This window comes from Sorex fumeus, unplaced genomic scaffold, assembly GCF_029834395.1.
Source record: "Sorex fumeus unplaced genomic scaffold, SorFum_2.1 ptg000006l, whole genome shotgun sequence".
Classification (NCBI taxonomy): domain Eukaryota; kingdom Metazoa; phylum Chordata; class Mammalia; order Eulipotyphla; family Soricidae; genus Sorex; species Sorex fumeus.
The window spans coordinates 49,426,021-49,439,020 of record NW_026606063.1 but is presented as its reverse complement, the minus strand read 5'-3'; the positions used below and the strand labels follow the sequence as shown (position 1 = coordinate 49,439,020).

Genomic DNA, 13,000 nt, shown 5'->3' with positions numbered 1-13,000 from the left:
CAAAGATAACCCAACAGAAACTCTTTTCTTAAAGCAAGTGAAAAACAAGAGCAAATACAGTAAATTTTGTATTATATCAATCACATGTTTTAATCAGGTTGTAGCTCCCTTACGTCTTAAAACATGTTTTTAGTAAGATTTTAAAAATGCCCTCACATGGATATTAGTCACATAAATTTTGTGTGTATACATACATGCATACATATACACACACACGCATACATGTGCACACAAAGACTATTAAAACTAGCCAGTGGGTAAGGCATTTATTTACCTTGCATGTGACTCACCACATGGTCCCTGAGTATAGTCAGGAATTATTATTCAGTACAACGGCAGAAATCCCTGACCATCAATGAGTTTGGCTTAAAACCAAAACAAAAATTTTGACTTAAAAAAAAAAAAAATCCAGTCAGCTAGTACTAACTTCTGAATTTTTAACTACCTCCAAGATATAATCTACCTACCAACTAAAGACACTGCCAAAAGTACCTAATAAAAGTACCTACATGAAAGAAAATTAAATGTTCAAAAATATCAGCTATACCTGGCTGTTATTATGGCTTACTTCTGGCTCTGCACTCAGGATTCGGTACTTGAAACTTGGGGGAGCATAACAGTGTGCTGGAAACTGAGAATAGGCCTGCATGTCTGCCTTGCCCACTATACTATCGCAATGGCCTTTAACCAATGTATTTTGATACTTGATTGTGGAAGCCTCCCAGGATCAACATGTTACAGAATTATAAAATATGTAGCACTAAACTTGATTTTCTAATGTTTTAAAAGTAAGAAAAAAAATTTTTTTTGGTCTCACATACTGATTACTGTGAATAATTTACTCCTGGAAGGGCTCAGGGGGCCATATGGTATGGAGATTAAACCTGGGGTGCCTGCAGGATAAATGCCCTACCCACTATACTATCACTCCAGCCCCAATATTGATTAATAACATTATGCACCTGCTGAGTGCATGTCCAAATCTAGAATTATATAAATTACCCAGGAGCAAGCTAAACCAAAACCACCACTCTAAGAGTACCTTAAGGCTTATGCCCATTTTTCCTCTGGAACAGCATGCTTCTCCAAAAATCTTCAGGACCACCAGTACGATATCAGGAATAGCCATGCACAGTCAGAGAAAGAACTCAGGGCCTGGAGCATGCATGCCAAGATTCTACCCCTTTGACAGATGATCTTTCCAGTCCTAAAACTCATTTTATCATTAATGTTGGAAAAGTGCAGTATAGAAGGTGCTTTTGATATTATTTTGTTGTTGCTGTTGTTTTCTTTTTGGGTCACACCCGGCGATGCACAGGGGTTACTCCTGGCTCTGCACTCAGGAATTACTCCTGGCAGTGGAATGTTGGGAATTGAACGTGGGTTGGCCGCATGCTAGGCAAACACCCTACGCACTGTGCTGTCACTATCACCAGAGAATTTTTAACATTTTGTCAAAATAATTATCATCTTTTGACTCCCTTTACTCCCTTACCTGTGGTACCATTTCTCTGCCCCCCCCCCCTCAATTCTTTAATTAAAAAAAAGTCACATTTTTAGAAAATAAATAGCAGTGATTCCTGAACCATACGTTCCTTACACATAAAATGCATGGGAGCTACTATGACTTTTATTATAAAGATAACATCATTCCCAGAAGCACAAAAGGTCAACTCCTCAAAAAAAACTTCAGCTCCCAAATTTTCATCAATGACTATAGTGTCAATAAAATTCCTGAATTTTAAAGATGTAAAAGACCATAGAGCGTAAACTTCATGATAATGAGAGACTACAGGTTTTGGGGGGGAAAAAATCTTAAAATACGTAATACTGGAGTGAAATGGTATTGCAGTTGAGAATTAAGTTAACTTTTGTTGGCTATGGAAATCTATGGCCAAATTTAATTTGATGCTCAAATGTTTAAACGGTAGTAAATAAACAAGCACCACACTAGTCTCTAAAGTACAAAGCATCTATTTGGAAAACATAATCAAACTATTATTATTATTATTTTCACTTTTTGGGTCACACCCGGCAATGCACAGGGGTTACTCCTGGCTCTGCACTTAGGAATTACTCCTGGCAGTGCTCAGGGGACCATACGGGATGCTGGGAATTGAACCCAGGTCAGCCGTATGCAAAGCAAACGCCCTACCTGCTGTGCTATCACTCCAGCCCCTCAAACTGTTCTTGTTCTAAGACTATAGATCATAGTCTAAAATGGTTTATTATTCTTTGCTTTTTTGGGTCACACCCAGCAATGCTCAGGCGTTACTCCTGGCTCTGCATTCAGGGAACCATATGGGATTCCAGGGATTGAACCCAGGTTGGCTGTGTGCAAGGCAAATGCCCTACCTACTGTACTATTGCTCTGGCCCCCTATCTGAAATGGTTTAAATGAGCCAGAGAAATAGTACACCAAATAAGGTGGGCCCCCTTGTGCACAGGCGACCCAGGTTAAATCCCTGGCACTACATCGATTCCCTGAGAGCATCTAAGAGAGAAAATAGTGAACAAAGCTGGGTGTCTCCCAACCATCAAAATAAATTCTCAAGGAGGGGGGTGGCACGCCCAGTAGTGCTCAGAGACCTGGCACCATATAGGGTTCCAGGACAGCTTCATGGAAGGCAGTGCCTTATCCACTGTACTATTGCTCTGACTGAGAAAATAAATGGCCTTAAGCTTAGATTTAGAGAAACAGCAACCTCTTTTTAATGGTAATATTTCTCACTGTACTACCGTTCTTAATCTCTCTTATGCCATGTTTAAAAGTTAATGCTATTAAAAACTCTTAATGACATCCGTATGTGCTAATAAAGAGGTAAAGATTTAAGTCGTATCAGCTGGGTAAAATAAAATAACCCTCCTACCAAAAAGATGACCCAAGAAAGCAGATGAAAGTCTACCTAAAGTGCTGGGAGAGAAAACAACGGGGATAGAGAAGGGACCACTAGGACAATGACAGGTAGAAATGATCACTGAGTAAGATCTGTGTGCTGAAAGCAGGCAAAGGAACAAACACAAAGACCTCTCAGTACCTATATTGCAAACCATAATGCTCCAAAGGAGAATGAAGTGTCTGCCATAGAGACAAGCTGGAGATGGTGAGAGGGAAACTGTAGATATTGGTAGTGGTAAATGTACACTGGTTGAGGGATGGATATCAGAACATTATATGACTGAAGCCCAATAATGAACAACTTAATAATGGTGTATCTCACAGTTGATTCAATACATTTAAAAATAAATAAAAAAACACAAATGTTCATGGTAAAACAAAACCAAAAAAACCACACCTCAAAAAATAGCCAAAGACTTCTTGGTGGCAGTGGAGTGGGAGATCTACAGTGAGTGCAAGAATTTGAGCTGGGGTTGTTTGTAAGAAAGGTTTAATTACTCTCTCTGGCTCAAAATGGGGACATTTGAATGAAAGAAAATACCACCAAAATTATACCCATTGTAAGACAGACTTCAAGTATCTTTTATAGCAACATAAAGTAAGCAATAAAGACAGCATCAAATACAGGATGTAATTCATCCAAAACTCCTGATATTGACACTGTACCTGTTTTCTTCAACTGCTAAGAGGGCTCAGATGAACTACTAGGTGATTAAAAATTTTTTTTCACCACTAGGGAATTTCTTCCTCTATAAGGTAACCTATTTTGTCCTCCAAATATAAGCCCAAATATAAATAGAACCTACCATGCCACATCATTTTCAGTGGAGCATTACTAAACTATTAAAGGTCAAAGCATCTATCTCTAGTCAACTGATAAATGTAAATCTTAGGTTTACAATTCTGCAAAATCATTTTCCTACCTTCACATTGGTTCCTTGGAAGAATCTTCCACCTTGTTTTTATCACATTTTCCAAAATTTGTAGTCCATAATACTGAAAATTGGAGAATAGAGGCATGTGAATATACTGCTATAAGACTAGCAACTTTCAGGATTCACAAATGGACAAACATTCACACATTTACAACTAAGTTTCAAAAAAAATTACACTACCAACTTTAATTACATATATAAATAAGGATCTAGTCACCCATATACTGAGTTTTCATGCATTTTCCTCATTCTGTTTTCTACTTTAAAAGTCCTGCTGTTTATACATGCTCACACCAGTAGGAAAAAACAAATAAAAAGCCCCTTAGCAGCCAAATGGCTTATCTGTAGAAAGGAAAATGGCAGCCAGATATGAATTCACAGCATAAATGACTGTTTGTAGGCTCATGTACTTTAAACACAACCAGGCTCCTAAGAATTTTAGCAGCTTGGATGCTCTCAAGCTTCCTACCATCCTACAGGACACGTAAGCTCTTAGCCAACTATTATCGTCACAGATACTTCTGTAAAAAGCATTTACAGACATCACTGGTGTGTTACTACTTAAGGAGCAGCAAGACAACCCGTGGATTTACTTCAAATTTTAACCCCACCCTTATAATTGCTATTGCTACTAATTTAAAGATAAACTTTTGTGCACAGTCAAAATACTATACAAATGCATGTTGCAATCTGTACCTTTCAGGTTTTCTTTCCTAAATGTAAAAATCAGTTAAAAAATGTAAATACAGATACCACCAGCAAGCCATTTTGTCCCTCCTGTTGATTACTCACTCTAAACAGTCAATTAAGAATTTAATGCTCCAGGAGCCACTATCCCAAATTATTACCATGACCAATTAGTGTGGATAGACAGGAGGAAAAAAAAGACAAAACTGTTGTAGTATGTTTCAACTGGCTGAATTAGGGAAGAACCACATAATACCTGAAAGGTAAATTCATTCATATGTAAAATGTAACTTCAGATTGCAAGTTTTGGCTGAGAATAAGAGTTCATCTTTAAAATGGTTAGTCATCACACAATAAAATAAGAGCATTATTAGTATTTCAACCAAAGGGATCATGTGAATGCTTATTTTATCCAAAGCACAATATAGACTGTCCCAAACTACATTGTGCTAAAATAGTAAATGTTTTTGCTGTTTTCATAGTTTTCTGGAAAAAATTGCAACTTTAAACTCAAACCCTGCCTTTGTACAATACCTAAAATGACTTCCAAAATAAAAACTAGCTCAAGGGGGAAAAAAAAAATCCTGAAATTACTGATTTCATGCCATTTAAAGGTTTCACAAACAGCAGTAGAGTGAAGTTTTCTATCTATTTACACTTCTTTATTTGTCTAAGACCCAGGAAAATAAAAAGAAGAGTCATGTTTCTGATTAAAATTCCAAATCAATTTAGAAAACACTCTAAAAACTGTACACATGAAATCAGGTTATCTACAGGTGATTTAAGTTAAGAGAATGTAATTCTAACTATATAGAATGTGTATCTTCTTCCTAAATCAACTAAGAACTTATTTAAAAGGGAGGAGTGTGGAAAAAATAAAATCTCTAAGAAATAAAACCTACCCAATATAGACCAGAACAGTCATCTTTATAACTCCACCATATTTAACCATAATTTTTTGTAGGATACACTTTTTAAAGGATAGCTCCTCTTAAGTGGTACACTGATTAATTTCCTTCAAGTTTGGCATGTTGTTACCTAATTTACCTATTATTTAATTTAATTTCTAGTCTTTCCCTTCCAATAGAAAAAATTTGAAGAAACAATCAATATTTTCATATTTATGCCAATGGGGCGGGTAGGAAGCCCAATAAATGGTTTTTAAAGATAAAAAAAACTACACATCAATATCTTATCCTTAAACCTACTCCCAGATTTTAAGACTATAAATATAAAGAGAATTCTTACTCTTTTGTTAATAAAAATACTTTGGTCTAAAAATTTGAAGTGAGTCAAATGGGGGGGGCAATGATAAAATGCCTTTAGAAATATTAATAATCCAAACATCATTAAATATACTAAATTTCTGCTTTACATCTCAGGACTTGAGAAATCTGAGTTATGGAAGATGAGGGACAGTAACAGCAAAGACTAAATGAGGAGAAAAAAAAAAGCATGAAATGATCCCTATGGCAGAAATTTCTACTGAGCCCTTAAATACTTATTTTATGCATTGTATTCCCCTTTCCCCTCCCACCACCCATGAAACAAAAACAATTGATGAACAGAATTCAGTTAAAGGGAATCAAAAGGGTAGACCTTGTGGAGGCCTGCCGTCAAAGCCTAGCTGTGTCAGTTGCACAGGAAGACACCCCTTTTCTTCCTATTACAAGCAATCAACATAATGGAACATTATGATTAATATCAGGTAGTGTTAACATCTTTAAAGAAAAAAAAAATGATTGCATAAAAGCCAAATGTCATAGTGCATAAATTTAGCACCAAATCACTTGTAATTTATGTAAATTGAAGAATTCTTTACCTGTTGCTTTCTTTCTGTTCCTCTAATCATCTCATTTTTCACAAGACAAAATTGAGTTTTTAAAAATACTGTTGATAAATCAACTTTAAACATTAGTAATGTCTGTCAGTATAAAAAGCAAAATTTACCAGGCAAGCAAACAGGCAAACACTGTTATGTTACTTTAATGTTAGCACTTTGAGGAAGTTCTGGACTTTATTTTTGCCCTAAAATTTACAAGATGTCAAAACTAATATTTAAAAACTGTTAATTAACACAGTCTGATTTCAGAAACAGATGTGAACATGGCTATCTTCTGTTTTAACACAATATATATCAACTACAAACTTTGTGTGTATTAAACAGAATGCCATGTATGGTATTTCATTACTTTAAGGCAGTTTAAAGAGAAGTGTGAATCATCAAGCCTAAAACAGTCAAAACACATTTTGATCAACCCTTCTGTTCAAACTTAAGGAAAAAGGACGCAAATTATAACATTTTTCAATTGCAAATAAAAACTGAGTGCTGTCCCATTAAAAGCATTGGTACCACAAAGAGGGTTTTACACCACCCATACAACTTCATGTTGGAGGTGCCTAGCCTGTATTGTACTGATTACTTGCCCAAAATGATTCATGTTATGTTTCATTGCTGTGTAACATTCAGAATTTATACTAGATCTGTACACATATTTTAAAGAGAAAAAAAAAAAACAAACAACAAAAAAGAGCCATCTTGCATATTAGTCCCAATAATAAATCTTCAACTCATAATCCTCAGGACTATATGCAAGAACTAAGACTAAATTTTGAAATAAGTTAACAATATTAAATGATTTGCGATAACAATGCTAATACTAAACGGGAGATACCTTCCTCAAAGTTATGACTGGAAGAAAAAGTAATTAATTTTAAAACCACCACTTGCTTACTTTCGTGTTCATATTCTGTGAAAATTCCAAAATTGTGTCAACTCTTGTCCACGCATCAGGATGCTCCTTTAAATGTGTCAGTACTTCTTGAGCCATTCTTTGCTAAAATATCACACAAAAAGATTTAAACTCACTTATACTTTTAAATCATTACAAGTGTCCACTTTTTAAACGCCTATTGAAAGTGGAAATGTTGATTCCAAAGCAGAACTTTTATTTCTTAGACCAATGTTTAACACTCACTCCCATAAAATTTCAAATCTACACAAAATGTACTCTGCTTCCAAGTCATCAAGAAATCCCTAACTTGGGGCTGGAGCGATAGCATAGCAGGTAGGGCGTTTGCCTTGCATGTGGCCAACCCAGGTTCCATTCCCAGCATTCCATATGGTCCCCTGAGAACCGCCAGGAGTAATTCCTGAGTGCAGAGCCAGAAGTAAACCCTGTGCATCACTGGGTTTGACCCAAAAAGAAAAAAAGAAAAAAAATCCCCAACATAAAAAGCACATCTGTGGAAAGACTAAGAAAAAACAGGGCTAGGGTCTGGAAAGATAGTACAGTGAGTAGAGCACTTGTCTTGCATGCAGCCCACCCAGGTTCATTCAATCCCCTGCACGCCAATCTCCTGCATCACTAGGAGTAATATCTGAGTGCAGAGTCAGGAATAACCTGAGAATCGCTTGGTTTGGCCCAAAAAAACAAAACCAAAAACAAAAAAGAAGAAAAACTAAGTCTAATATCACATCTCATACTATGTGTGGCTATAGAAAACTTTAAGACTCCTTGACCATAAAAATCTCAAACTAAAATGTAAACACACTCTTCCATTCTCTGAAAGTCCTCCAATTTTGCATAATTCTAGCTCTTGCATTTCAAGTTTTGTATCTTAAAACTGCAAACCCAGAAAACTATGTAGCCACCGTCTAGAATGAACATTAACATTTTGTTGTACTTTTGTTTTCTTTAAAATATTCAAGTTCTAAAATTTATTTAAGCCACCTTTCTCTCTTTTCTAATGCCATTATCTTCCTTTAGAGATAATTACGCTCAACAATTTGATTTCCCCATCTATATTTTCATATTTCATAGCGTATGCTCAACCACTGTTACATCCCTAGCAACAAGCCTACTAAAATTTATGGTATGCTATAGGAATTCCTCTGCAATTTGCTTATCATTTCATATAGTCCTACCCCCACTCTTCTTAAGTAGGGACAGATTTAAAGCCACCCTGACATCATCTATCTAGTTTCATTTTAACCATTAAATTTTCTATGACTTTAATTCCAATTTACCAAAGGTTTTAAATTCTATTGTCTACTATTGCTCAGGTCCTTGTATTAATGTACCTTTCCAAGAAGCAACAGCTTAAGTCTTTTTTCACCTCAAAGGGTTGTTTTATATATCAAGTGGATCTCCTTATTTTTACCTACTTCTGTCACAGGTTGTCAACAAAAGTTACAGGGTTTTAAAAACGTTAATTATCTCACCCCTTACACAATTTGGTTTTACCTAAGGATTTAGTTCTATGGGTACAGAAAGCACCAGAAGGTGTGTGACGCACTGGTATTTCACCATTAGCTGGAACATACCTCACAACCTTTTCTGTTTTCTTTTGGGGCCACACACAGTGATACTCAGAGGTGGTACTCCTGGCTCTGCACTTAAGAATTACTTTTGGTGGTGCATTTGGGGGGGGGGGGGGAGAGGTATAGAGGGACAGAGGGGGATGGAGTGGTTGAAGGGAGGGGGGAAAATGGGATCATATAAGATGCTGAGAATCAAATCTGGGTTGGCCACATGAAAAGCAAGCGCTCCACCTGCTGTACTATCTCTTCAGCCCTACAACCTTTTCACTTGCCTCCTACAAGAATAGTGACCTAAGATACATAGAAACAAAGCACACTTAAGTGTTTTTATTCTCTTTCTTAAAAATACCAAGCTAGAGCTGAGGATAAAAAAACAAACATGATGGCCTCTCATTATATGTAATCTATATTGCAAATAGTAATACACATAAGTAGAGAGAGAAAGAGGGCAATTATCTACCATAGAGGCAGGGAGAGGGATAGGATGGAGGCGTGGCATGGGGAGGGATACTGGGGACATTGGTGGAGGGACAGGTGTTCAGTCATTGTATGACTGAAACTCAAACATGACAGTCTATAACTGTAGCTCATGGTGAGTCAGTAAAATAAATAAATAAATAAATAAATAAAATGGGGGGGGGGGAGATAGCTCAAAGAACTGGTGTACATGCTTTGCTTGTTGGAACCCTAGGCTGAAAGAAGGCCGCTGTGTCCCTCTTCATTTAAGAATATTCAGGATCACAGAGTTAATAGTTGATGTGTTTGCCTTACAACCTGCTGACCCTAGCCCAAACATGTCACCATAAACGTTCCCCTAAGGAAGAAAAGATGGCATCTCCTTATGTTACTGAATGATAAAAGCTTTTGGTTGGTAAGTAATAAAGAGTTCAAGATACTTAGAACACAGTACTGAAGAAAACAACCAAATTTCCCATCTTATTTCCCCCAGGTTGACTACTGGGGAAAATATTTGTGATAAAAGGTTGTCATGTTACAAAGCTAAATTCCTACAATACTATATTCTAGGCAGAAGTTCTAATTGCTTATTAAAAGCTATCCTTCCACAAAGTAGATAACACTGTATAGATGAAAGCCTAAAGCAAACACTGGAAAACCGACTTGGAATAAAACTAAACTATGAATTAGAAATTGCGCTCCCATTTGACCCAGCAATACCACTCCTGGGAATATATCCCAGAGAGGCAAAAATGTATAGTCGAAGTGACATCTGCACTTGTTTGTTCATTGTAGCACTCTTTACAATAGCCAGAAACTGGAAGAAATCTGAATGCCCAAGAGCAGATGACTGGTTAAAGAAACTTTGGTACATCTACACAATGGAGTACTATGTAGCTCTTAGAAAAGATGAAGTCATGAAATTTACATACAAGTGGCACAACATGGAAAGTATCATGCTAAGCGAAATGAGTCAGAAAGAGAGGGATAGACATAGAAAGATTGCATTCATCTGGGGGATATAAAGTAACAAAATATGAGATTAATACCCAAGAATAGCTGAGATCAGCACCAGGAGGATTACACCATAGCTTAGTGGCCAGTCGGGCATTCTAGAGGAAAAGGCAGCTCAGATAGAGAAGGGAACACCAAATAAAGGGTGTATGGAGGATCCTCCCAGGAGGGGAGATGCATGTCGAAAGTGGACTATGGACTGAACATGTTTGCCACTCAATGCCTCTTTTGCAGACCACAACACTCAAAAGGAGAGAGAGAACACAAGGGATTGCCCTGCCACAGAGGCAGGGGGGGGGGATGGGGGGATGGGGGTGGGAGGGATATTATCCATGGTGGTGGAAAATGGGCACTGGTGGAGGGATGGGTATCTGATCATTGTATAATCAAACCCAAGCACAAAAAATTGTAAATCTACAACTGTAACTCATGGTGTTTCACTAATAAAAAAAAAATTAAAAAAAAAAAAAACACTAAACTATGTCATTAAAACATGTTTCTACAATAGTGTTCTTCACCTCTCTGACCCAAATGAGACACACCACCAGGCCCCAAATAAAGATGGTACTTTCAAAGGCCAAACTGAACTAAAGGTGTAAGGATATTTTTCTTACTTTTGGGACAGTTATTACTTTCTGTACCTACTTTTTCATTAGGCCAAATTTAAAACAAGTTATTAAATCTCGATATTATGAAGCATTACTAAAAGCAGAGTTGCTTTCAAGATATTAAAAATCACAGTAATCTTTAAAGTTATAAGCCTAAAAAGAACACTAGTTTGATAGTTCATTATACTCTCAGCTGTTGTAAAGCAGGATAAAAATAACAAGATTAAGGAGTAAAATACAAGAGCTGGAAATCTTAAATGCCCACCTTACTTGCTTACAAAGCAGGTACTTTCCATAGATTTCTGTTAAAATGATTAAAAGCTCCATGATGAATATAAACTAAAAGGAAACAAACTACATAATGCATTTAAGTAGGTATAGGTGGAATTTTACAATAATGCTTTTAAAAGCAAATTAACAATGATCTCAGGGGTTATGTTTTTATGGCTTTTTCCCTCTAAAATGTTTCCATTTTAGGGACCAGGGAATACAGCTGGGTAAGGAGCTTGCCTTGCACACAGTCAACTTGAGTTCAATCCCAGAGGCGTTCCACATGGTTCTGTAAATTGGCCAGGAGTGATTTCTCGGCGCAGAACCAGGAGTAACCCCAAAGCACTGCTGAGTGTGATGTCCCACAAAAATTAGGGGGGAAAAAAAAAGTATGGGCTAGATAACATAGGGGGTAGGACACTTGCATTACTCCCAGCCAACCTGCATTTGATCCCCATCAATCATATGGTCTCCCAAACACCACCAGGTGTGGTTCAAAGACAAAAACTAAAAAAATTATTCGTTTTGGTGAAATCGGCAGTGTCGGATTTTAAAAAGGAATGGAAATTATGTATAATATAATATATACATCACACTATTTTATTACCTATGAAAGACTTCACTGACTTTCAAATTTCTAAAATATGATAGTTTAGCTATATAAAGTAGTACCCTGAAGATATTACTTCAAATGTTTTAGCTGAACATTATCTACCAGGGATATTAATATTGACAATAAAGCATTATTAATAGGTATTATTTCAAAGATTGAAAAAAAGAAATTGGGAGGGGCTGGAGCAATAGCACAGTGGGTAGGATGTTAGCCTTGCACGCAGCCAACCCAGGTTTGATTCCCAGCATCCCATATGGTCCCCTGAGCACCACCAGGAGTAACTCCTGAGTACAGAGCCAGGAGTGACCCCTATGCATCACCAGGTGTGACTCAGAAGAAAAAAAAAATTGTGGGAATTATACCTCACACAAGATCAAGGTAGGACCCTGGTGAAATAATCTCATTTAATTCTGGGCCCCATATAATCAAGGAATATACTGTACATACCATTTGAACAACCTCAGCTTTCCCCCACCCACATCTTAAAAAAAATAAGTTATATCCAAGAGAAGTATTAACCCATTTAAAATTTAGTTTCACAGTTTCTTTTAATATACACAACTCTACAGGGTGCTTGCCTGGCACACGGCTGAGTCTGATTTGATCCCTGGAAACCACCAAGGGCCCTCCCTGACCCTAGTCCCCCAACAAATGATCCCTAAGTGCAGAGCAAGGAGTACTCCATGAGTAGACTGGTATGGCCCAAACACCCCTTCCAAATCCTGAACAAAAAATTTATAAACACTTCTGTCTCATCCATTTTTCAACTGGGTACTCAATCCCCTCCCAACTCAAGAGATAAAACAAACCTAGTATATCACACTACTTTTTCAATGCTAAAATCCGAATGATGAAAGATACTTAGGATTGTTAGATTTTGGTGTAGGGTATGGTGCGTTCTGGTCCATACTTAGCAGTGATCAGGGCTTACTCCTGGCAGGGCTCAAGGAGCCATATGGGGATCCTGGGGATTGAGCTTAAGTTGATCAACCATAAGCAAGGCAAGTACTCTATCCACCATACTATCTCTCCAACTCCGAAGTTGTTGAATTTTATTTATTTTTTGGGGGGACATAACCATGCTCAGAGCTTACTTCTTGCAGTGCTCAAGAGAACATAGGGGATGCTGGGCAGACCACGTGTAAGGCAAGTACCCTACCCACTTTATCTCCAGTTCCCAGAAATTACTGGATT

General features: G+C 37.2%; 1 protein-coding gene across 5 annotated transcripts in view; it reads right to left on the bottom strand.

Annotated features, from left to right (window-relative positions):
* Nucleotides 1-13,000, bottom strand: part of XPO1 (exportin 1) — a 38,110-nt gene that overhangs the window by 19,708 nt on the left and 5,402 nt on the right. For 4 of the 5 annotated variants that reach the window (XM_056125143.1, XM_056125122.1, XM_056125131.1 and 1 more), the window contains exons 3-4: nt 7,257-7,358; nt 3,823-3,895 (exon numbers count right to left, since the gene is read on the bottom strand). In XM_056125143.1, the coding sequence (XP_055981118.1) occupies nt 3,823-3,895; nt 7,257-7,358 (175 nt within the window). Of the gene's footprint in view, nt 1-3,822; nt 3,896-6,343; nt 7,011-7,256; nt 7,359-13,000 lie in introns of those variants that run through there. The other variant, XM_056125158.1, reaches the window with a different exon arrangement.